Source organism: Plecotus auritus, assembly GCF_963455305.1.
Source record: "Plecotus auritus genome assembly, chromosome: 6".
NCBI lineage: Eukaryota > Metazoa > Chordata > Mammalia > Chiroptera > Vespertilionidae > Plecotus > Plecotus auritus.
The window spans coordinates 77,756,706-77,783,764 of record NC_137773.1 but is presented as its reverse complement, the minus strand read 5'-3'; the positions used below and the strand labels follow the sequence as shown (position 1 = coordinate 77,783,764).

The following is a 27,059-nucleotide window of genomic DNA, read 5'->3' as shown; positions in this document are numbered from 1 at the left end:
GGGATGAGCGGAGCTCCCACAGCAGGCCACGCCCCCCACCAGTGCACGAATCACAGCACTAAAAGCTGGCGGTTACTAAGCACCTTCCTTGTGGTGGGTAAAGGCTGCATACTCTCCACGGAATCTCAGATAATCCCAGAACCCGCCTCACAGGGTTGATCTAAGGGTTTCTATTCATAGCTTTAAGAATGGAATGAGATCATCAGCGTGTAAGTAGTTGAGGGAAGAGCGCTGTGCTCACAGGCCCTCGGCTCCAAGTGAGTCTGCGTTCCAATGGCCTTTACACCTAGCACCGCTGCCTGAGCATCTTACTCAACCCATATCACTGACTGAGCACCCGCCATGTCCCAGGTGATGCCCGCGTGCTCGCAGAGCAGCAGGGTGCCAGCAGCCCTGTCCTATGGAGCATGCGTCCTGCTAGGAGAGGACGAGGGTGTGGGGAAAAAACAGCCTCAGACATAAGTGAGGTGCAGCTGTTAGGGGGCACGGGCACCATGAAAACATGGAATGAAGCCATACGGGGGCTCCGCGAGGGAGGGGCAAAAGGAGGCTCATTGAGGGAAAGTGGACGGATGGAAGAGAGCCAGGAGGATGCTTGGAGACGGGCAGAGGGGACAGGCCACGGAGGGGCATCAGGACGAGCAAGAGACTGAGTGGAAGGGGGTCGAGGCTGGGTCGGGGGGCATATCCTGCTGGGATTGAGGGCCCGTGAGAACCTGGTGTCCCCTGAGTGCAGGGCAAGGCGCCGGGGCTGTAGGTGAGGACCTGCTGGGCTGACGCAGTGGGGACAGACCCTCTGGCTTCTGTGTCAGGAGCAGACTGAGGGGGAAGAGGAAGCAGGGAGACAGCAGGAGGTGACAGCACCCTCCCCGAGGGTGATGCAGAGAATGTGGAAATTGTGGCAGCCGGGGTGGCAGCTTTGGGGTGTGCTGGAGGGAAGCCAGAGCCTGAGGAAGGATGTGGGGGTGAGGGGTGAGGAGGCCCCATGCTCAGCTCAGCCCCTGGGAAGGCAGGGTCTCTGGCAGCTGCCAGCGGGGACCCTGGGGTCAGATCCTGTCAGAGGTTGAGTATTGACCAGGAACCAAGAGGCCACTGGTTTGATTCCAGGTCAGGGCACATGCCTGGGTTGCAGGTTAGATCCCCTGTGGGGGGTGTGCATGACTCTCTCATAGATGTTTCTATCTCTCTAGCCCTCTCCCTTCCTCTCTCTCTAAAAAATCCATAGAAACATATTTTTGAAAAATAAAAAATAAAGGAAAATGAAATAATAAATGGGTTAACTGCTGCTAATAGTTGAGTAAGGTAAAAATGAGAAAAATATTCATTGCATTTGACAATGTGGAAGTCATTAGCAAAATTATCATAGTATCAACAGTGTTAGGAATAAGGGTCTGATTGGAGTGGGGAGAATAGGAAATGACAATAGAGGTTATCATCAATAACTACATAATTTTGCTATAAATTGGAGCACACTGATTGGATGAAGAGTGACTAAAACCAGGGGAAAATGTATGTATTTCAAGGTGAGAGACTTTGACTTCTGCTTCCCCCACTAGAATCTCAACTTCCTGAAGGCAGATATCTTAATAATGTTGCTCCCTACTTGCACATTTAGCATCTGTTGTGCCTGACTCCTGAGTATTTGGTCATGAACATATATTCACTCAAAAAAAGACTGCACTGGATTTGATTTTTGCTAAGTCACTTTATTCCTTTGGTGTCCTGTAACATAATAGGGTAAGAACTCCTCCCTCCTGACACTCCACCCAAGGACCTAAGCACATTTCTGCGTTTGCCACTCAGTCAGATTCAGGGCATGTTTAGGGGAAAAAAGAGAGAACAGAGAAACAGTTAAGAAACGGAATCCTCCACTAAATTCTTTCACTGTATCCCAGTGAAAAACAAACAGTTTATAAAGGGTAATGAGTCATTTAATGATAAAGGGAAATCCTATCCTATATAATAAAGAGCTAATATGCTAATTAGACTGTGGCTGTGAGGCAGCTGGGGCTTCGAAGGCCTACTCTTACACAAATTAATGTGCATTGGGCCTCTAGTTTCATTATACTTGAAGAAAATGCTGACTGTTGGACTTGACGTTCTTAATAGAAGTTTATTTGATGAGTTTATATGATTATGTGATTTTTGAGGGGAGTAGGGGGTGGAGAAGGAGTTGCTAATTGTTTATTTCAGTATTCTGCCGGGAGCCATAAAAGCAGAATTCGGTCTTACTTCCTGGTCAGCCCTACTTCCTGATTAAGCAAGAACAAAGAAAGCCCGCGCGCCAAAGAAGCCCCCGCGCGCCAAGGGCCAGAAGAACCTCCCACATCAGAAAAACCAATCAGCTAGGACAGATACCCAGTCCCCAACCAATCATCCCATGGCAACTCCTTATTCTACCCCTCCCCTCCTGAGTGCTTATATACCGCAACGCTCGAATAAAAAACGAGGCTTGATCAGAACCTTGTCTTGCCTCCGTTCTTCGCGTTCCTTGTTTGTTTCATTCTCTTAGGTGGTTCCTGCGTGCCCTCGTTGTTGCCCCGCGGGCCGGGGCAGTATTCTGTTTCAGAAATTCTTGGACTCATGATAGACACTATTTTACAGTACCATTTTTCTTCTTTTGTTGTATGCAAGGAAGAATGACCTAAATGTGACTCCCATTTCATATCTATCTTTATAGACTGTAATCATGTTTGCTTTAGAAATACTTATGTTATTAAAAAATATGCCACCAAATTTTTTTAAAAAAATTATGGAAGCTGATAATGTTCAAATGTATGAATCAAATACTACTTAGTATATAATGGCACAAAAATGTAATTAAAAAGGAACTAAGGATAAATTTGTTTTCCTTAAATCAGACTCACTAAAGTTACCCAAATGATTATAGGGGTAATGTTATTATCAAAGTATATGTGAACATAGGAAGTCAAGTTTCTTTGGAAAACAAAAGTAGACAGACACAAATCAATTCTAATGAATGAAAAAGTAACTCAATGCAAGTGGACTTTACAAAAATGGGGATGTAACTTTGTCATCCAGCCCAGAAGATTTAATTTTTACCTACACTATGTATGAGGGTTCCCTAGAGAAACAGACCAATAGGCTGTATATAAGGAAAGAAAGATATTTATTGTAAGGAAATGGCACACACCACCATGGAAGAGGGCAAGTCCCAAGAACTGCAACATGAGTTGGCAAGCTGGAGACCCAAGAAAAACGATGTGTAATTCCAGTCCAAGTCCAAAACCTAAGAGACAGGAGAACCAGCAAAGAACCAGATGTAGTTCCTGGTCAAAGGCCAGCAGACTTGAGAGCCAGGAAGAGCTGTTCTTTCAATTTGAGTTGAGTTAAAGCAAAAAAAAAAAAAAAAAAAAAAAGAAAGAAAAAAGAAAAAAAATCTGATGTCCTAGTTTGAAAGCATTAAAACAGCAAGAATTCTTTTTTATGAGGGAGTCATCCTTTTTTGTTCTGTTTAGGCTTTCAACTGATTGGATGAGGCCCTCCCATATTAGGAAAGGCAATCTGCTTTACTCAGTCTACGAATTCAAATGTTAATTTTATTCAGAAACACTCAGAATAATGTTTGACCAAATATGTCAGCACCCTGTGGCCCAGTTAGGTTGCTACATAAAATTAACCATCATACAGTATAGTGAACATTTATTATTTATATACTAAAAGGGAATAATGTATGCAAGACAAAAATATTTTTTCTTTTTATTATATTTTATTGATTTCAGAGAGAAAGAGAGAGGGAAAGAGGGATAGAAATATCAATGATGAGAATCATTGATCAGCTGCCTCCTGCACACCCCCCTACTGGGGTTTGAGCCCACAACCTGCGTATATGCCCTGATTAGGAATTGAACTGTGACCCTGTGGTTCATAGGTTAACACTCAACCACTGAGCCAAAAGTATTTTTTCAAATGGACTTTCCCAATATCTCATCTACAAAAATAGTGCCTGTATTTGCTAGACATTTAGTTATAAGAAGTATTCATGGATTACTGCAGTGCAACTAAATGTCAAGTCTTGTATTTTGAGGCCTGACAGGTAAAGCCTTTGAAATTGCCTACTCTCAGGCCTAAAAAGTCACATGTAGTTATTTTGGCCAGGAGCTGGATTGATTCCTCACTAAGGAGTTTATAAAAAGAGGAAGAGTAGTCTATATGCTAGAATTTCTGATAAAAGGTGAAAAAGTCACTATCGTGAATAGTTACTTCAGAGTGTAGGAAAGAAAGGATAGACGATTAGGCCAGATTAGGTCAGAACAGTCAAAGGATAGGTCAAAGTCAGATGTTTCTTCCCAAACTGCTGAGAAGGACTCTTATGGGAACACCGTTAATGTTTTCAACTCCTGTGTGGACAGGAGTGAGGGCTCAAGATAAACTGGATGCAAGGTTATTTGGAGATTGTATTTCTTTGTGGCCATCAGTGAGAGTGCAGAGCCGGGGAGCCAGAAGTAGAAAAGGGGAACTCTGTGCCTGATGTCTATGTTTCATCCCTGACTGGTGCAGACCAACACCACTGTGCGCAGGAGTCTGACAAAGACCAGGGAGGGAAGGGGCTGCAAAGGAAGTGCCTCTGCAGGAGTGCTCCCTTCCTTGTCTTTTTGCCAATTAGGATGAGGCCTTCAAGAACACCGTCTTCGAGGTAGAGGTTGAGAGAAGATTGACTGGTAGCTGAACGTCAGCTAGAGGACCCAGTCACTAGTTGGGACTCAATGACCATGTTTCTCCCCCATTGGGCCCTGTTTTTCTAGGATGTTGCCTTAGAGCAAGAACAGGCCTAACAGTCTGCCTTAAGAATGTGAGAGGGTTGTTTGCTGAACTCTACGGGCACCTCCAGAGGCCAAAGGGCAAGCAAACATGCTCAGACCTCTTCCCCTTCAACTCAATCCTGTCTCTCACCCAGCATCTGAGGAGATGGGTGCTACCTGGGAAGAAAGCACATGGATAAAACACATATGAGAGGGAGGTGGGGACTGCCTTTGTTCCTTCTTGTTTTTCATTGCTAAAATTGCACTGTTTATTGCAATGTAAAATGTATCCTGAAGGTGGGGAGGAGTGTTTAATACATAATGCCGGTGCATCTTCTTGTTTTGTGTGTTCCCCGCCCCACCCTGTTTGTGGCAGGAGACTGATAATTTTGCTTTTGATCTTCCCATCCAGTATTTTGTTCTCCCATCAAGTTTGATTGTATTTTCTATTCTTACTACCTCTCCATCAGTGAGATTCTGGTGAAGGTCTCTGCAGCTGTCGCATTCCTTCCCAATGGCAGTGACATAAAATGAGTCTCTAAACAGCGTTGAAAGCTCAGCTCCCCTCTGAATTTAAGGTACAGATTCCTGTCTGCTTCTTGTCATGGATTAGCAGGTTGAGAACTAGGGTTAACTGGGGCTCCATTTGGAGAAACTTCCTGCCTCTTCTCTCATATGTATGCAAGGTTTCCTTAAAGTGGTTCAGTTGTTTCATTTGTATGAAGGTGTTGAGAGAGAATGAAAAACGTTAAGCCCAGAGTCCTGAGAGAGATTCTCCACCCTGGCTATTCATCAGAATCAAATTGAAGTTTAAAGAAATCTATATGCCTGAGTGCTGTGCTGGGTGAATGGTGTAGGGGGTATGGGGTGGAGCCTGGCTTGACATCCAGTTGAGGGGAGGGGGAAGGGAGGGTTGAGAAAGTGTTGCAAAAGCATGGGTTATTCTTCTTTGAGATAAAGGATTTGGTTTTCCTGATTCATTACAAGACCTACAATTTTCCCAAGCTGGTGTCTCCAACCAAATTCCATATAAAACATTGAAAGGAACCCTCCTAAAAGAAAATATTTTAAAGGTCAAGTTCTAAATAATCAAAGCCAAGTGTAACTGTGATTTGAGTTTATCTCCTCTCTTAAAGAGCATCTTTCTAAGGACATCATTGCCTTTTAATTATGTCCCACAAAATAAAAATCATAACTTTGGCATTTCACAAGCCAGAACCACTTATAAGTCCTTAGAACTAGAAGCAGTGGGAATTTCCAGACCTGGTCCTGGTGGTTTTGTTTACAGACTGGGCAAGCTTCATCATAAGACATGGAAGACAGTCAAGTACTTTGACATTCTTGGGTGGAACAGGGCAATGTTCTGCACCTCCTCTCCTCCCCATCCCCCACTTTTAATCTTTGGGAAAGATGTTGCATGTTGTCTTTCCCACCATTCTGCCTTTCTACTCAACAACTCCCATCTTTCTTAAAGTAATAGCATCTGGAAATATTTTTATACTCTCTAGGTTAGCAAACTGTCTAGTTAGCCTAATGCTTAAAAAAATATACTCATCATCTTGAAAATCTAATAAATTCCAAAGTATATTTTTAAAAAATTATCTTTATTGCTGAAAGTATTACAGATGTCCCCTTTGTTTTTTTCCGCCCATTGACCACCTCCACCAAGCACCCACCCTTCCCAGGCCTTCACTACACTATTTTCTGTGTCTATGGGTTATGCATATCTATCATCTATCTATCTATCTATCTATCTATCTATCTATCTATCATCTATCAAGAGGTAATATGCAAATTAGGCTGGGACACTGTAACAGTCACGACTGGTCAGGAGGAAGCTGTGTGTGCAGGTGAGGCCCAGAGCGGAGACAGAGACAGAGACAGAGACAAGGGGGCCTGCCCGAGCCGCTGTGCTGGCTCAGGTGGTCCCGGAGTGGACACAGGCAGGGGGGCAGGGGACCACCCTGGAGCAGACACAGGCAGGGGGGCAGGGGGACCTGGGGCAGACACAGGCAGGGGGGCCTGCTCCAGCCGAGGTGCACCAGAAGTCCCGCCTCTGCACATGAGCTGCAGAGGAAACACCTTTACTGACCGCTCATTGGCTAAGCTCCCGGTACACCACTCACAGTGTTCTTGGTAACTTGGGTAATAAGAATCCAAGAAGGTGATCTAGGGTTTTTCCACCTCACTCCTGGAGGAAGAAACGAAGGTCTGCTGTTGGAGGGGCTAAGAAATGTCATATCCTGCCCTAGCCGCTTTGGCTCAGTAAATAGAGCCTTGGCCTGCAGACCGCAGGGTCTGGGTTTGATTCTGATCAAGGGCATGTACCTAGGTTGCAGGCTCCTCCCTGGCCAGGGCCCAGGTCAGGGCTCATGTAGGAGGCAACCAATCAAAGTGTCCCTCTCACACTGATGTTTCTCTCTGTCTTTCTCTCTCTCTTCCATACTCTCTAAAAATCAATGGAAACATATCCTCAGGTGAGGATAAAAAAAAAAAAAAGAAAGAAATGTCATATCCTATGAAAGAGACATATTGAAAATGCCTAAAGAAAGTTGTCAGTTTTTCATGGTGAAGGGACTGGAGTCTGTGTTGATGAAAACACCTTGGCGGCTGCAATGGCCAGCAGTGGCAGCAGCAGCAGGGTGATGAGGGTTTCGCCTTCCCCTGATCAGCTGGTCGCCTCCCACAGAGGGAGGCCAGACTGTGGCTTAGACCCATGGGGAACTGGCCTAAGCTGCCAGTAGGACATCCCCTGAGGGCTCCCAGACTATGAGAAGGGGCAGGCTGGGCTGAGGGACCTCCCCCACCCCAGTGCATGAATTTCGTGCACCAGGCCTCTAGTATACATATAAATTCCCTGGTTAATTTCTCACCCATCCACCTCCCCACCCCAGCATTCCCTCTGAAATTCAACAGTCTATTCTCTGTTGGTTTTGTAATTTAGGTGAGACATCCTATTTGATGAATGAGGTCACACAATTTTTTTGTGACAGTGCAGGCCCTAGAAACAAACTCACTCATCTCCTAGGCCCTATGCATTTTTAAAATTTTATTTATTTACTAGGGGCCCAGTGCACAAATTCATGCACCTTGAAAGGAGCTGTGGGCCATGAGGCTGCGATGGGCACAGGGACAGGTCCTCCATGCCCCTGCCTGGTTCCTGGTCCCCTCTCTACTGGCAGTCCCACTCCCACTGCCACCACTCCCATGTGCTGACAGCACCAGTCCCACTCTCACTCGCTGACAGCATGGAGTGATTGAGTGGGTGCGAGTGCCATCAGTGGGTGCGAGTGGGGCTGGGGCTGTCAGCAGGTGTGAGTGGCAGCTGCTGCCCTGATGGCCCCTCAGGAGCAGGGGCAGGTGGAGAAGCCCTCAAGGGCGATTGGGGCTGGAAGCTGCTGCTTGTACCTGCTGACAGCGCCTAGTGATAGGGACTGGTGCTGGGCACCAGCAGTGGGTATGAGCAGCCGCTCTGGCGCTGGCTGTGGGTGCAAGCAGAGCCAGTGCCAGCAGTGGGTGTGAGCGGCAGCTCTGGCACCAGTAGCGGGTGTGAGTGGGGCTGTCATTGGCAGCAGGTGCTACCGGCAGCTGCCAGCCCTGATGGGTCCTCAGGAACAAGGGGAGGTGGAGAAGCCCTGAGGGGTAATTGGGGCTGACAGCCACCGCTTGCACCCATTGGTGGTGCCAAGCAATTGGGGCTGGCACTGGGTACTGGCAACGGGTGTGAGCAGCAGCTCTGGTGCTGACAGTGGGAGTGAGGCCGGGCAGGACTGTGGTACATGGGAGCAAGGAATTTTCAGTAACCACCAGAGACTTGCCCTGATGACAATGACTGGTGCCCCACCTTGGTCTGGTGCCCCCGCTCACCTGCTCCACCATCCCACTGTGGCTGATGCTCGCCATGTTCTGCACTCTGCTGCCTGCTGCCAATGGCTGCCATGTTCTGTTCGCACCCCCTGGTGGTCAGCACATGTCATAGCGACCAGTTGTTCCGCCATTTGGTCTATTTGCATATTAGGATTTTATATATATATATATAAATCTTCACCCGGGGATATTTTTCCATTGATTTTTAGAGAGAGAGGAAGAGAGAGGGAAAGACCAAAAGAAACATTGATGTGAGAGAAACATATTGATTGCCTCCTAAACGCGCCCCAGGCTGGGGAGGAGCCTGCAACTGAGGCATGTGCCCTTGACTGGAATTGAACCTGAGTCCCTTCTGTCTGCAGGCCGATGCTCTATTCACTGAGCCAAACCAGCTTGGGCCATTTTTAACCATACTACACTATGCAGAGTGTTTTCCATGTCCTGTTCTTTTCTGGGAATGGAATAATTCCCCTGCCCCAGTTCAATAAGCACTGCAATTTCCTATTCAAGTGTCAAAGCACTGATGCCTGCTTGCCCATCCCCAGTTGAGATAGTGCAGAAGAAGCTTCAGTCATCTCCAAACCTAGTGTAAGCATATTGCTCAGCCGTCTAGAAACAACTAAGCAGATGCCATTCTACTGAGCCAATGCAGAGGGGGCAAAGGCCAGCTCATGTGCTGCTTCCCAAGATGTGCTGGGAGACATTTGCCTAATGTCCTGAGGTGGGACAAGTGTTCGCACAAATAATTTTCCTCTTCTATTTAGAAATGACTGTGTTCATCACAATATAGAAGGTCTACTATTAAAAAGAAAATACTGGTCTTGGAGATGTTTGAGTAAATACTTTTGTTGTTATTGCAAACTTAAAGTTGACGCGATAGCTTACAGAACTGATATTCTGGTTTATTAAAAAGTATTTATCACATGAATTACCAACTTTCAAAAATACTATGAAACTTTTTAAGAAATGTTTTTCACTACTTTTTAATGAACCCAATTTCATCTTTGTGTGGCAAATCCCAAGAAACCTGAGGATTCTGCAGTTTACGGATAACATCGTTATCAATATTATACTTTGTTAAGATACAACTTCTGGCTCTTTTTATCATCTGTTTATTTGGGTTCTGGATTAACCATAGCTTTTAAAAAAATAACACTATAGCTTTTAAAAAAATAACACTCTGCATTTCATTGGTGCATTCATTCAGTATCTACTTACTGCCCTATTCCCAAATTATAGCATTTTATTACTCTGGAGAACAAGTGATCTCTTTTAGGTTATTCTCCTGACTTTAGGGTACATTTCAGATAAGCAGGGACACAAGGAATGTTGTCTTGGGTAGATCACCAACTCAGATAGTTCTCTTAAAATGCTTTCAGTAAGTTCAGTTTTCAAATTTTTTCTTTGGAATAATATGGCATTAAATATTAATAAAGATGAGAGTTCACTAAAGCTATACCCAAATCATTAGCATTTATGAGACAAAGATGAAAAATTAAGATAAAAGGAGTTATAATAAAAGTGGGTGCTCTAACTTTTGATGTTTTTAGCAAAAAACAAACAACCCTTTCATTTTTATTTTTAAGTATTTGATAGCATCAACTTAAAGTAACCTTGCCTTAGATCTCAGCATAAATATTCACTTAACAGTTCTAACTGATCAATGTAAACTCACTAAACAAATGGCTTGTGAGTTGTACCTGATCCTATAAACTGCATGAGTACTAGGTCCATAATTGTCTTATTTAGGTCTGTTTCTCTGACATTAGCCCAGGTCCTGATGATTCTTAAATATCTCATTTAATATGTTTAAAAATATACCAAGTGCTAAAAGAGATAAAATATTCATCTAGTCTAATTAAATGTCTATTTTGGCATGAACCATATATTTGAGTAGAAGACAGACTGCATTATTTCTTTCTTAACTAAAATGAGGGGTTAGTGTGGTCCTGCTTGGTCTGGCAGGATCCAGGAAATGCTTTCAGAAGGTCTTATTTTCAAAACTTATATTTGTACAGTCTAAACTTCCCATACTTTATCTTAGTTATTTTAAAATCTTGTGTTTAAGTATAATATGCATATTTTGTGTGCCCTCCAAGAATAAGCCCTACCTTGAGTTTTAATAGCATTGGTTAGTTTCGCCTGTTTGGTGCTTATGTAAAGGGAATTATCCCATATATACTCTACTGTAGCTCATATATTTCACTCAGTATTTTGTAAATTCATTCATGTTCTTACATTATTTGTAGAGCATTTCTTCTCATTCCTGTGTAGTACTCCAGCATGTCAATTTACCTCAAGTTATTTATCCAGGCTATGACTGATGGACACTTGTTGGTCTTTAGGGGCATAATGATTAGTATTTTTATGAAGATTTTAGAATGTACCATTCTGTACAAATATGGATATATTTCCATCTGGCCTATAATTCAGATTGTAATTGTTCAGAGTATATGACATGCTCAGGAATAGGAAATAGTTCAAAGCTGCTATTCAATGTTTCTACACATTTTTTCACCCAACCCCAGTTTATTATTGTTTAATTATCCATAACCTGGCTTACATTTGATATGTGCAATCAAAACATTTGTTAGCAATTCTGGTATATATAAAATGTCAACAATGGCAGTTTTAATTTTCACTGCCTCTTTGACTAAAAATGGCAATTATTTCATATATCTACAGACTATTGGATAGCCTCCTTTGGGAGTGACTATGTGCCCTTGCCAATTTTCTATTTGTCGGCCTTCCTTTGAAAGCATAGTATTGAAAAAAATCATATATTTTGTATGTGAATTCTTTTTCATATAAGCATTTTGCAAGTATATACTTTAAATATCCAAGTGGCTTGCATTTTCATTTTTTAATGGTGCTTTTTGAACTATAGGTGCTCTTACTTTTAAAGTCCTATTTGGCAAGTAATGTTTTCAATTACAAATTTTTTTTCTCAAGTAAATTTGGCCTGCTCTATTGTCACCAAGTCATATTTCTTTTGATAGCTTTATTGACTTACATTGACATTAAATCCTAAGTCTATCTGAATTTTAGTGTGGTATGAGATAAAGAGACATTGTTTCTATGTGGATAACAATTGATCAACACAAGCTATTAAAATGTCTATTTTTCCTCTCTGTTCCATTTCACTGGTCAGTACTGATGGTAATATCTATAGCTTTATCATAGGACTGGCTATCTGGTACTGTTTTCATCTTTTAGAAAATGTGAGATTGTAATAGGCACCAGAAACACCAGAAAAGGTGTAATCAGATAGCCCCTGAGTTGAAGGGAGAGGGCTGTCCCCTCCTTAGTTCTTGTCATGGTTGTGAGAAAAAATTCAAACGAGAGACTGTGGATGGTTGCATTGTAGTAAAGCAAATTTATTAAAGAAATAAAGGCCTGGCCGGTGTTGCTCAGTGGTCAGGGCACATGCCTGGGTTGCAGGGAGCGTGCAGGAGTCAGCTGATCAATGATGTTTCTCTCTCATCGATGTTTTTATCTCTCCCTCTCTCTTTAAAAATAATATGAAATAAAGGAAGTAAATTCATTAAAGAAGTAAAGCAAGCAAATTTATCAAAATACATCTGGCTTATGAAGTACAGATGAATTTCCCAGCTAGTCTGAGAAGCCCTGCCTGGTAGAGGTTTGCTTTTTATACTTTTCTGTCTACAGGGTTTAAAATTCCTCTGCCAGATATTCTGGCACAGGATAGCTCTCAAGGTCTTCCTTTTATTTCTTCATTTTTAAATTAAATCTTTATTGTTGAAAGTATTACATATGTCCCCCATTGACCCCTTCTAGCCTGCCCCCTTCCTTTTATTTTTTTGTGGGGCTTTCCCAGAATTTATGAGAAACATCTGGCAATTTTATCTTTAACAAGCCCAGAGACTGCTAGCTTCCCTGTTTGAACAGTGAGGTGAAAACTCCCTCTTCTCTCCCTCTTCCCAAAGATGGCTGGCTTCTTTGTTTAGTGGGTGAGATAAACGCTCCCTTCTTTCCTTCTCCCTTCCTGCCTCCTGCCTTAGCAGTTCCAGGGTGATTTAAGTTATATGTTCTTTGTTTAGGGAGAAGGTTTAGCCATTTGTTCTCAAGAAGGTTTAGCCATTTGTTAGGAAAGATAAGATCTTTCTTCAAATTGGCTGCAAGCTGCCCAAACTGTTTGGCCTTGTTTAATTTTCCTGTCTCAATTTCCCTATTCCTCCTGCCCTGGAATTTTCCTAGCTTCTGATGGGTGCTAAGGTGCTAAGGTGCACGTACCCTGTTACAAGATGAGTGGGAGTTCCAGAGTAATTGTGTGAGAAGTTAGGTGGACCTTCTCCTTAGTGAGCAATTATTTAATTGATGAAAATAAAAAAAAGTTAATGTCGTTGGAAATTGATCTAAGGGCATACAACAAATGAAGAAACATTTATCCAAACAAATGTTCTAAATCTTGCTAAAAGCTAAAAGAAATTGTGGCATTTGACTTATATCCCTTCTTCCAGGTAGTCTGTGTTACCTTCTGTATTCTGGATAGATATGGCCAATAAGAGTGGGTTCATTCAACACTAAGATCCCAGTTTATTGCTGTGGTTTCACCCAAGCAAGGACAGACCTCATACTTACCTACTTCTCACCTAACTTCTGATATGGAAATTATATATTATGTAGGGAGGGACAAATTTATTCACCCCACTGTTACTCCAAGGGTGAGAGTTATGCCTCCAGCACAATAGGACTAGAATACTGAGTCTCCAATTTTGTTTGACCCAGTTTAATGTAGAGCCACTGTTCTCTGCCAGGAGGGACAAGTTAAGATGACCATGGTCTACCATCTTCTTCTGGCATCAGCTGGTGGAGTGGTGATATCACTCTGATAGAGAGAGAATGTTTTCTACACCTACAGCTTCTATGTGGTGGCACAGATGTTCTGCCCAGAAACAGGTCGTGGGAAGAGCTCTTCCTGAGTAGACTGACTTTATTTGGTACACAGAATAGAAAAGTTCATGCATAAGGGTGTTGTTGAAAACATACAGATGTTGGTGCTAAGCGCTTAGGAGAAGGCTGTCAACTCCATAAAACTCCAGCAACAAGCAAAATGGAAGACCACCGGAAGTTAAACAGAGAGACCAGATGAAGAGACAGCCAACAAGATCCCTCCTGGATCCCACTCATCACTGTGTGTCTAAAAGGCTGTGCACTGGTAAACAGGAGATCCTGGGTTCGAATCCCAACGGTGCCTCCAAAAATAATAATAAATAAATAAAAAATAAAAGGCTGTGCATGGGTGTTAAGGTGCATGTATTCAGTAGCAACCAGACTATCACATTCAGCAGACTTAAAACTTCCCCAGGCCCCAATAAAAATTCACTCACAACGGTTAGAAACCTCACTGGCTCAAGGGGAATAGACGTATTTTCTGACCAATACTGGGTGTACGGAAAGCCACTTTGAATTTCAAGAAAGACATATAACATTTAAAATAAACAAATAAATAAATACACAAATAAGGATGAGATGGAAAATTTTGAGCTGAAAAGTAAAATAAAAATAAAATATTTAGTAGAAGAGATTAGCATAGGATTTCATCAGGTAGAAGGAAGAATCAGCGTTTTGAAGACAATTAAGGATCTCACAATATGAAGAAAAGAAACAAAAAAAAAATTGTCCATGCTGATGAGAATTAAGTGACACATTTTGAAGCAATGGGTTGATATCTTTCCTACCTTGAAAAAATTTAAATAAACAGCTTTTGCACTCACTTCTCACTTTTCATTCTCTCTAGGTCTCCAATATTAGAGATGTTAGAATTTTTGATATTTTCCATATATTTCTTAAGTTTTTTTTAAAATCCTTCTAACTTTATGTGTATATCACTGGGTAGGTTTTTACATTGACCAGTCTTTCAGATGAGTAATCAAACCATTCACTGAATTGTTATATATTATAATTTTTAGTTCTAAAATATCCACTTGGTACCTTTTAAGTAGATTTCAATTCACTAATAATATTCTACATTTTTCTTATATTTTGTATATATATTATATTAATTATAATTATTTTTTGTGCAATACTGATCCATATTCTGAATAATCTTGACATTAATTATAGTTGCTCTTCTTTTCTTTCCTTCTTTTTTTCTTCTCAGTAATAAGTATTAAATCTTGACTCTTAGCATGTATAGTAATTTTATTGTATGCAAGTAATTGTGTATAAACAACCAAAGATGCTCCAGATGGCTTTTATTAGAGAATCTTGTCTCTTTCTTCTGTTAGAAAGATTGGCTGAGAAGTTGATTACCTAAATCTGTTGATGGCTAGTGCTAGGTCTGAGGTGAATGAGTTTTAGAAATCTTGAATGAACTCTCCCTTTTTTGTGTTGTTCAAGCATGAGCCTGCTAGACTTTCAATTAATTATGAGTTTATGTGACTCTATTTTCTCACCTCTGAAAAATTATGGGGGATTCATCTCTATCACCTAGAGATCCACAATTCAGCTGTCCAGCCACTTGCCACATGCAACATAAAAATCAGATAAGTGTGTTATGGGGAAACAGTACAGATGCTTGAGATAAGCCTCCTTTTACTATGTCTTGTGTCCAAAATATAGCATGATTTTAGGAATCTATGCTTTGATAAATTGTAGACTACCTCACCGGCATCCCAAAAAGCTCTGAAATTAAGCAAATGGGACTTAGAGAAAAATTATGTAAATTAGAAGCCCCTCAATATCTAATTTGTGAACCTATCTAAACGTGTGTAGAAACTAAGAGCATTGGGGATTTCTCTTTCTTTCAGCAGCAGTCCTCTAGCTGAGTCAAAGCTAAGGCTCAGTTCACATCCAACAATACCAAGAGCTCAGAGAAGAAAAAAATGGCTGGCTAGATTCAACCCTTTTCAAAATGATTTCCCTGCCTGGAATTTTTGGTAATCTATTCCCACATTGCTTCTTTGCATTTTGATGTCCTTAAGTATGGTTCTTAAAATTGTTTTTTTCTTGTTCTTTTTTTTCCAGAGAAAAAACACACTTACATACATATTAATACTTAATACTTCTATGTCTTACATAGAATTGCAAGAATCTTCTTCATCCTATTTAATGGTAAAGTCCCATCTTTTCAGATTTTAAAGTAATTCTAAGAGTAAATCATACCTACAAGATGGGTTGTATAAGAAATTCAAAACCTTCTGATGTCAGACTCTTTTCTGTGTTCTCAATTATCCTAAGACTAGAGGCCCAGTGCATGAAATTTGTGCATGGGGGGGGGGTGTCCCTCAGCCCAGCCTGCACCCTTTAAAATCTGGGACATTCCTCTCACAATCCAGGACTGCTGGCTCCCAACTGCTTGCCTGCCTGCCTGTCTGATTGCCCCTAACCACTTCTGCCTGCCAGCCTGTTCACCCCCTAACTACTCCCCTGCCAGCCCGATCGACGCCTAACTGCTCCCCTGCCGTCCAGATTGCCCCTAACTGCCCTCCCCTGCTGGCCTGGTTGCCCCCAACTGCCCTCCCTGCAGGCCTGGTCCCCTCCAACTGCCCTCCCCTGCAGGCCTGGTCTCCCCCCCCCCCACACACACAACTATCCTCACCTGAAGGCCTTATCTCTCCCAACTGCCCTCCCCTGCAGGCCTGGTCACTCCCAATGGCCCTCTCCTGCATGCCTGGTCACCCCTAACTGCCCTCCCCTGCTGGCCTGGTTCCACCCAACTGCCCTTCCCTGCAGGCCTGGTTGCCCCTAACTGCCCTCCCCTGAAGGCCTGATTGCCCACAACTGTCCTCCCCTGCTGGCCATCTTGTGGTGGTCATCTTTGACCACATGGGGTGGCCATCTTGTGTGTTTGAGTGATGGTCAATTTGCATATTACCTCTTTATTATATAGGATAATATTATATCCATTGAGATCTGTCATGAAAAGAAACCACACCACTAAGATGATCTTAACTTATTAAAAAGTAGATGTGGATATTGCTCCTAAGACAGGAAATCAAAGGGATGAGGTGGTGGGTCCTATACCTCTGGAATGAGTACCATGAATATAGAATTCTGACCTCTGAGAACCAACTTGGTGCTGGCATCTCAGGGATTTGATGGGGGATTCAAAGACTGCCACTCTAAAACTGGACATTAAGATACGTGGTAGCTGTGCCAATATGCTTGAGGCTGACAGTATGTTGGTTGGCACTGGGAGTTAGAAACAAACAACTGAACAAATATAACATATATGTTATCTACATATAAAATGTGCACACACAAAGTCACTTTTGATGCCATGGTGTCAGCTCTTAGTGAAGAAATAGTGATGTGAACCAATAGAAAATTCCCCAAGATTCCCTTCTCCCTCTTATTTGTATTATTGGCAGAAAGTGATAGGAGAGGATTGCCAAAGAAATGTGATATGTAGGTTCTCATGTCCTGTGTGAATGCAGAGTACAAAGGGGAAGGATGTCTGGAATTAAGATATTAATATGCCCAAGCTGGGACCTTTCAGAAACGAATTAAAAACAAGTACAAATCATCCATGAGCTTTGCCTTTGCTCAAGATACAAAAAGAGACCAGTTCCATGAAAAGCTAACTAGTAAAATTGTTTAAAATAATGGAAAGTTGAAATATGCTCAGAATTAGTAAATTTGGCTTATTTTTAATGGCTAATATTTATGATCCTGAATGATAAAATATCTCAGAGATTTTTTGTCAATAATCTGTGCCACCTACTGTTGTAGTTTTATTTCAAGGAGGCCGAAAGTTAATACATGGGAAAGATCATTGGAATTTTTAAAAAAATCATAACTTTTTGCTTTTCTTTCTAAAGTAAAGTTGGAACATTCTCCTTTTTTTTTTTTTTTTAGCTGTTGTTTAAGATGTTAATAAAGAAGCAAAATAGCCAACATAGTAAAAATATCAAAAGAGGAATAAACCAAAATAGTGCCAGGTAATTCTTCCAATATCGCTTTTCATTCTTTTTTCTCCCAGGGGGTGGCCCACTCTCAATACTACCTCCACTGCCTTCTATCAGGCAGAAGGGAGGGTCCCATGCATAGTTGCAATGGCAGTGCTGTCTGTTGTTGCAGACTCCATTCATATTGCAGGTCTTAGGTGAACAACCAGTTACCAGAAGTGACCTATGGACACACTTCCTTTGGATGCAGACATGTTCTGCCCCACACTCTGTCCCATCTTTCACATCACCAATGTCAGGTATGGTCATCCCAAAGTGGTAGTCGGTACCCCAGCAGGTGATGCCATTGAACTGAGTCCAATGCACAGTAGAATGATCTCTCAGATGGGGAAGTTCTGTCACGTTATCACACTGAATCCTCCCGCACAAGGTATCTGAGATGTTACATTTTACATATCTAGCGTGCCTGAAACCACAGTTCCCAAAACGGTCACCTCGGGTGTTCATTTCTGTGTAGCAACTCTGATTTGCACTCTTGGCCTCTTTGCCAAAAATGTTCCTACACTGCTCTTCACGGTTATTGCATCTCTTTTCATAGCAGTAGCCACCGCCCTTGCATGTCACCCCATTCTGCACATACACATCCTCTGGACAATGGTAGGATGTCCCATTGCACCACTCTGGGAGATCACAGTCATTTTCCTCTTGTCTACAAACTTCGCCTCTTGGCAGGATCTGGCAGTTTTTACAACAAAGCCCAGAAGCACAAGCAGCCCCAGCGCTGAGAGTGCAGTTGGACTCACAGCAGGGATCTTTCATACACAAATGTAAAGCGCCACAGTCACACTCTTCTCCTACTTCAACCACACTGTTCCCACACTGTGCAAGTGTGAAGATGTGCCTTGTATTTGATGACACATACATACAATTTCGACTTGCAATGGTGTCCATGAAGCTAGCATAGCTGCAGTTGCTGAATCTAGTTGCACTTTTTTTTGCTGGAGCCATTATGCAGGCTTTATGTCCACATGTACAAGTTTTTTCATCATGATCCATACCCAAATTATGACCAATCTCATGTGACACTATATATGCAAAATCATACAAGCTATCATTCATAAAATTATCAACTCCACAATTAAAACGGAAGTCACACACTCTTCCAATATAGGATAAGCCAACAGTAATACCGTAGTCATGCTTTACAAAAATATGTGCAACATCATGGGGAATGCGGTAATTCAAGCTAGTTATCTTCCATGTGGAAAATTCGCCCAGGAGACCACGTATGGTATTTACTGTAACGAGATTTTTTTCAGTCCAGACCTCAATTCCCATTAAAACCACATCAATATCCAGTGAACGCAAAAAGTTATCTACTCCATTGACCACAAGTAATACTTCATACTGCACAGCTGTGGTGTTACTTAGGTGATGAAGATAGCGATTGTGGTCCACCACCACTGCCAGTTCAAGAAGCCGCCTGTGGGTCCACCAGCCTTCATACCCACTCTGCATCAAAGTGAAGTTAACACTCTCTTGAAACTTCAGTTGTCGTGCTATTTTTTCTTCTGTTACTCCACATCTCATGGATAGGAATTGTGTCTCCTCACTGTCCATCTTATATATGAAATGTTCTGATGTGGTAGAAAGTCTCTTGGGCTCTATTTCATAAACAACGTCATTTGTCTGTAATATTCCTTGCAAACCCCCCAAACAGGTACTGAGGGCAACCAGGGATTCCGGGTCTCCCTCCACATAACCCTGATAGTAGCAGTTATTCTGGATAAAAGGCTGGTCCTCAAGGAGAGCGCCCTGGTCTGTGTAGGTAAACACTCGGAAGTGTCTGGATAGAAAATGCTTGTTTACCTTCATGTGGACAATGTGTCTCTGCCCGTCAAAATGCAGGCTGTAAGTGAGCCAGCCCGGAGGCGTCATGCTGCTGGCATGCCTCATGGGAATCACTACTTCTGGGGGACCTTTGTGTTGAGAGGTCCCAATCTGGGACCATCCAGAAAGGAACAGAAACACCACCTGCCAGAACAGAAGAAGAATGACCTTCACATGCACCAAGGCCTTACCCACAGCCATTATGGAGCCACCTTATGCAGCCACTGGTGAGAGGAAAGAAGGGCAGGGCATGAAGCCTCACTGTTTCGTCTCCTCCATCTGCGCTGCCTCTATGCAATGCTGACCTTTATTTTGACTTCTGGCAGAGGCACATCATCAGAGAAGCAACACTATAAAAGAAAGTGAAAATGAAGAGCAGAGACAGAGTTGGGGGTTATAAGTTTCAGATGGAAGCAAAGGGTTAAAAATGAGCTGGTGTTCGGCTCAAGACAAGACTCAGCGCACTGCATGCATTTGCCTGTTTGCTCATAAATAACAGAAGCCAGAGTGAGAGTGTGGATGTACAGAGGAATGGTGACTGGCCATCAGTTGATACTTACTGAACCTAGAAAAAGGACACGTGTAAATTTATGATACTGTTCTCTCAATATATGAACATGTATGAAACTACACAATAAAAATATAAAACGAAAGTGAACATATATCCTATGCATAGAAGCATAATCAATGGACACAGACAAGAGGGGGCTGAGGGCCTGTGCTGGGGGGCAGGAGTGGGCTGGGAGAGGTCAATGGGGCGGGGGGGGGGAAGGAGACATATGGAATACTTTCAACAATAAAGAATTAAAAAAAGTGAACATATATCATGTTTTAATGAAGGGGAATTAATTTCTACATATAGAAATTTATACTTTATATAAATATCAATATGTAGGTCTTCCTTTCACTATCAAATAAAGAATTATTTAGTCACTTTACTTAGGAGAGATATAAACACTATTCACATACATTATTGTTTCCAATTGTTTGTAATATATACTTCCAATATAATAGGTTATTAGTTATATTATCTCCTTTCTGCATTTCTCTAATCATTTAACCCTGTGAAACTGGAAGGGACAAAGCACCAATGTTCTCCAAATATTAGTATCTACTTTATGCTAAGTTCTATATTCAATAGACAATGGTGGTATTGCAGGGGGAGTATATTGGGTTCATGATGGATTAACTAAAAAGTTTATGTTTAATTATACGCTTGAGAAGAATAATATTTAAAAAAACTCTAGCCATATAAAGTGAAAGGAATCAAACTAGTTGGGAGAGTAAATACTTGGAAATGGGAGTGCACTGAAGGCAAAATAATGTACTTTCAGGACCAGCAAGTCCTAAAGGAGGGAGGAAAGCAGCGTTATTAAATTAAACAATGACTGTACCCTAATTACCACCCCTCACTTTCCTTTAAAGCCAAATTCAGTATCCAAACTATGAGTATAATCTATTAAAAACACAATTTTGTGGCTCTCAAGCAGATTAATTAGAGCAGAATAAGCCTTAATAAGTAGATCCTCCTTGAGATCTTAAAAACTGGCAACGAATCATTTTGTGTTTCTGGTTATGTGTGTGTATTCCTGTGTACAGAAATATACTACTATTTCATTCTTTATAGCTAAATTTTTGAAAGTTACTTACCAGCAGTAGTATGAATGGTTCCCGGGGTCTTTTTTACCTATAGTCTTATCACAGATAGTTTATATCACAGATTACCATGAACACAGAACTTTATATGGCAGAAAAAAATCATTTGTCTTTCATCTCTCATTTGATTATGTTTTAGAATTAACTGATTAAGAACAATACTCTCCCAATTCTGAGTACCATAGCAGCAAGCTACAATTCCTCCTCATTCTATATTTAACTGCTTAGCAACAAGACTGTCCCAATTCTTAATGCCATGGCAACCAGCTAAAAGTCTTCTTCATTCTGAACGTAGAGGACTCTTGCCTATTAGTGCACTGGAAAATAAACAAATAAGATCTTGGTGAAGAACATGGATCCAAGGGCGTTGGCAAATCAGCCCCACCTCCACTTGCTTTGGTAAAGGAAAAAAAAATTCTGGATAATACTGACCTGAGAGAGAGAATTCGCAGAAGTTCAGCCTACCAGAAGGGAGATTCCAGCACACCGTTTGAGTTGGATAAGGAGAGTTTAGATGCATTGGAAAATAAAAAGCTTGGCCAGAGCTATCTCTGTCCCAGGGTGACACTGTATGGGGCTACTTTGTCTGGAAGCAATAGCAGCCACCTCTCCTGCAGAGAAGGTCCAAGAGGTGACTTCTTCAGAGGTGGAGGTTGAAAGCGGTGAGTGACTGCGTGGGGGTTGAGCTGGAGAAACCTGTTTCTGTATAGCAGCACACTGATTTCTGTGGATACCAATGAGCATAAAAGAAAAGTGTTTTTTGCTGTGGCTTCAAGACTTCAGCAGGAAGTCTGTACATAGTTTCTGTGAGTACCCCACTTGAGGATCACCCTACTGGCCACAGGCATGCCCAAACCCCCCATTGCCAAATCCATTTCCCCCCATTCTGGGGTGGGCACCTTCTGTGTGGCAGTAGGAGCAAGTTAGGTAATTTGAGTGCACTCAGAAAAATGTTCCATGGTCTGTGGGAAAGGAAGAAACAATAAACTGAAGCTTCAATGCCACCTTTTGAAAAAAATAAAGAGATTTTTTCAGAAACTTGGTGAGTTATAAGGATAAGAGAAAAAAAAAAGTTATGAATTCTTCCACAAAGGGAATAAGAAGAGTGGAGCAGATCTATCCATCATAAACCTGGGATCCCTAGAGAAAAAACAGCAACACGCCTTACCCTGTCTGAAGAGAATATGTAAAGGGATTTCAAATGGGAAAGCAGCCATGCAAAAATACAAGAATTTAAAAAATATCAAGAAACTATGCCACCACCAAAATATATCAATAATTGTCCAATGCCTGAGCCCAGAGATGTGGAATAATGTTATGTAGTTTATAAGGAATTGATAATAGCTTGTATTGGAAAAATTCAGGAATGAGAAGAAAACTCAGTTAATTGAGATCAAAAGATAAAAGGAAATAAGTTAGTTATTAAATCTTGGTGTGTTATGCCCAGATTTCGTGATCCCCAAAGACCACCAGGGAGCCGAGTCCGATGCAAAAGCAAAGAGCCTTTATTCGAGCTAGCTCGAGCTCAGTCCCACACACACACTGGCGCAGTGGCGAGGTGGGGAGAGAGAGAGAGCTTCAACAGGACAAAGGTTTTATAGGGGTCTGGGGCAGGGGGAGGGTCCCCTGAGTTGGCTGATCCCGATTGGTCAGTTCCAGGTCACCTGAAGGGACTAGCAAGGCTGTCCCCTACCCACACAGTTTTCCCAGGCTTATTTGGATGGCGGTTATCAGTAGAATGAGAGCAATCTTTCATAGCTTACCAAGAAGTCTGTAACTATTTACTGAGATTTGCTGTGCTGAGAATTTGTCCTTCTGCTCTGTCTCTCCCTTAGAGATTAAGAGGAACAAAGGATACATTCCTGTTGACAGACCTTCTATTTAGTGTTTTGTGCACAAAAGGCATTACGCAGTTAATAAACTTGCTGCAGTCTCTTGATGATCTGTAGTCTTCCCGATCCCACTCTCCTGTCTTTCTTTCTTTTCTCAATTCCCACCTCCCTACCTCAGCCCGGTTCAACCTGTCAGGCTGGCCCTGGCACCTGATGGGTGAAGGAGCATGCTACGGTATAGCCCAATTTGGGCCTAGCTGCTTTCTTGTAGTTTTTCTCGGAAGGGAGGTTATTCTGGGGACAGGAGGAAGGGCCTAGCACAAAAATGGAGTCTCTGCCCTTTCAGGTGTTGAAGACTTTAATTAATGAGATTAAGAATAGAATACAGAGCTTCTATAGTAAAGCTGAGCAGATGCGAGGGAGAATAAATAACTTAGAGGATGAGAATTGTGAAAATTAGTAAGGAAAACTCAACTAAAATTGGAGTCAGAAAGGCCTGTAATGAAGCTGTTACGCCCTACCACTGAACAGAAGACATCAATTACAGACCAAAATAGGAAGAGACTACTTTGAATTTCCAAACAGGAAGTGCAACTACTTTACTACCGAAGTAGGAGGAGGGAAGATTTTCCTTTTTCCCTGGCAACAAACCCAGTCAATGTAAATGCCACAGCTCAGACAACAGGAAGCTATGATCATTTGAATTCTTATTTTCCTCCAATGAGTATTTTTCTCTTGCTGATAACTGCCTTGTCCCATGCTCCTTATAGGCCTTCCATCTTGTGTGACCTCTTGGAGTATCTCTCTGCTTGCTAGATGTGAATCATCCTGATTCATAAGTTATTTAATAAAGCCAATTAGATCTTCAAACTTATTTAATTAAATGTTTATTAGCAACAGTTAAAAGAGAAAGAGAAACTAGTCAAAATGAGCAAAAAAACCCTACATGATCTATGGGACCCAATCAAAAGGAGGAATACCAATATTGTGGTTCAGGAAGGAGAAGAGATGGAGAATGGGGTAGAAATTTAATTTGAGGGATAATAGCTGAAAACTTTCTATGTCTGTGGATAATTGGACATCCAAGTTCAAAAAGCTAATATATCACCTTATGATTTCAATGACAAAAAGCCTTCTCCAACACACATTATAATGAAACTATCAAAATCAAAGATAATGAATTGTAAAGACAGCTAGGAAAATAGAGGGTAACTTATAAAAGAATCCCCATTATGCTGTCAGTGGATTTCTCAGCAAAACCCCTACAGTCCAGGTTAGGGCTTAATCACAAGGAACAACAACAGCCTGTAATTATTGGAATCGAGAGTCTAGTCCAGGGGTGGGCAAACTTTTTGACTCGAGGGCCACAATGGGTTCTTAAACTGGACCGGAGGGCTGGAACAAAAGCATGGATGGAGTGTTTGTGTGAACTAATATAAATTCAAAGTAAAGGGGCGGAGGGGAGAGCAAGAGAACCAGATAGAACAGCAGGATCCGGCCTGCGGGCCGTAGTTTGCCCACGGCTGGTCTAGTCAGTGGTCGGCAAACTCATTAGTAAACAGAGGGCAAATCGCGGCTCCTGCCGATCACTGGTACAGGAGAAAGTAGAATGGCATATTCAAAGTGCTAAAAGACAAAAATTGCCACTGAATAAACTCAGTCAAAGTTATTCTTCAGATTTGAAGGGGAAATAAAGACTTGCCCTGGCCTGGCCAGTATGGCTTAGTTGATTGGAGAATTGTCCCTTACACCAGAAGGTGGCAGGTGCACAGCCTGTGTGGCTCAGTGGTTGAGTATCGACCTATGAACCAGGAGGTTACCATTAGATTCCCTGTCATGGTACATGCCTGGGTTGTGGGCTTGATCCCCATTGGAGGGTGGGGGACATGCAGGAAGCAGACAATCAATGATTCTCTCTCATCATTGATGTTTCTAGCTCTTTCTCCCTCGCCCTTCTTTTATGAAATCAATAAAATATATATATATTAAAAAAAAGGAGAAGGTTGTGGGTTGATTCCTGGTCAAGGAATATACCCAGGTTTCAGGTTTGATCCCTGGTTGGGGCATGTTCTGGAGGCAATTTATCGATGTTCCTTTTTCACATTGATGTTTCTCTCTCTTTCTCTTTCTCCCTCTCTTCCTCTTTCTGAGATCAATTAAAAAAAAAAAAAAGAAATAAAGACTTTCCCAGGGGAGACAAAATGGTGGCAGAATAGATGGACGTGTCCTGAGCGTTGTCCCAGAGCAAATAGAGTGAGCGGCTGAAACGAGTGGAATTCAGGCCGAATTGGCGAAGGAGACGCAGCTGGTGAGACAGTTTGCAGCCAGGAAGGACAGAGGTCCCCTGGATAAAGGTGAAATCAAGGATCTAGGCAAGACAGTCTGCCGGACCTCTGTGCCCAAAAGGTCAGGGAGAAACTACAGGGTGCCAAGCCATGTCCCTGAGGACAGGCAAAGTATCTGACTGTGAAAAAAAAAAAAAAAAAAGGGACCACAGGATTGCAGGAGGTAGGGGATTTTGGACCTTGGAGTCTGGATTTTGGATCTGAGCTCAGAGGCAGCCCTGCAGGGCTGGCCAGACCATGCAGTGCCAGCAAGAGAGGAACTTGCAGAGACACGGTCCCTCCTCGCGCTGGGGCCTGTGCCTTTCTCCACTGAACCTAGTTCGTAGGACCTTTCGGATACAGACACTTACCTGTGGCTGAGGTGCGGGAGAAGGTGTGGACTTGTGGAATCTGGGGAGAGTAGGCGGCAGTCCAGGAGAGGTGGTAGCGAGTCTGGTGCTGAGTCATATCTAAGCCCCAGTAGCCATTTTCTCCTGAGAGATAGCCCCTCCCTCCAGTATCCAGGCTACCAATACAGCCACACCCAGATTCCACCCTGAATAATACAAAGGAATTTGAATACTCCCTGAGGTCATAGGAACTGGCCTAAGGAGAAATCTTTAGCCCCAACAACCAGAAACTGAGAAACAGTATAGTACAGAGACTGGAATCATAAGCCAGCCAAAGGAACGACACTCCACTTTTTTCACTTTTATTTTTATTTTTTTATTATCCCTTTTTTTTCTTTTTCTTTCTTCTTTTCTTCCCTTCTTCTCTTCATTGTTTTCCTGTTTTTGTTTGTTGCTTTTTTTCTATTTCTTTTCGCATTATTTTTCCATCACTAATTTTTATTTGCTATTTTTAATTTTTATGCCATTTTTGAAATCAATTTTTTTTGTAAATTTATTATTTTTTCTTCTCATTCTCTTTCTTCTTATCCACTTATTCCCTTTCTAATTCTTCAATACTAAATTGAGGTCCTCCCCATATTCATCCAATTCTTAATCTTATTTTCACTATATAAGCTCAGCCTCTACAGATTCTGCCCCAATCCTCTTTGCTGGGTGTGTGGTGTTTGTATTTTTTTTGGTTTATCAATTGGTTCAGTGGTGTCTTACCCCCACATACATATATATATTCTCCTTTTTATTTCTTTGTCTTTTATCCCTTATCTTTTTCTCTCTCTTTAATAGCATTTGTGCTCTCTTTTCTCTGCCCTAACTCTCTTTGCTCAGGTGGTCACTTATATTGGGTTATTGGTGTTGTGTGTACATTTTTGCTTAGTTCCCTCTGTGTTGTGTCTTGTTGAGGTGAATTTTATCCTGTCTGGTCAAGGAGCTTGATAGCAAGCCACATAACCAGACACCTGGAGAGGAAACTCGATCCACAAACAGATCAATAACACTCCCGACCCAACTATAGAGGCAGGAAGAATGCAGCAGTGAGGGAAAGAGCATGAGTTAGTGAGGGAGTAAAAGAGGAGCGTGTAGTCAGGTGGTGTGTGTGTGTGTGTGTGTGTGTGAGAGAGAGAGAGAGAGAGAGAGAGAGAGAGAGAGAGTGAGGCACAGTTAGATCCCACAGCACCTTCAGGGGCAGGCTAATCAGGCTCGCCTAACTAGGCAGCTTCTGCTACCATTGCAAACAGTATTGGGAGGCCAGCTTGTCCTCAGAGGCCTAGCCGTTTTGAAGGGGAGAGCTGCTGTAACTGGGTTCCCAGTCTCTACTCCACCCAGAATGCCCTCAGATAACACCTGGGACTCTACAGCCACCCCTGCCAGGGACATGCTACCTAGGCTGTGATCCCACGGTCAGCGAGGCTCCAGCCACTCTGGGCGCAGGCTCCTGTGAGTTCGG

General features: G+C 42.2%; 1 protein-coding gene across 1 annotated transcript; it reads right to left on the bottom strand.

Annotated features, from left to right (window-relative positions):
• Positions 1 to 17,449: 17,449 nt before the first annotated feature.
• Positions 17,450 to 19,594, bottom strand: LOC308251683 (disintegrin and metalloproteinase domain-containing protein 25-like; the record flags this gene model as incomplete). The annotated part of the gene is made up of 1 exon (XM_080675407.1): positions 17,450 to 19,594. One exon carries the CDS (start codon positions 19,592 to 19,594, stop codon positions 17,450 to 17,452), a length of 2,145 nt encoding a protein of 714 aa, XP_080531533.1.
• Positions 19,595 to 27,059: the final 7,465 nt, after the last annotated feature.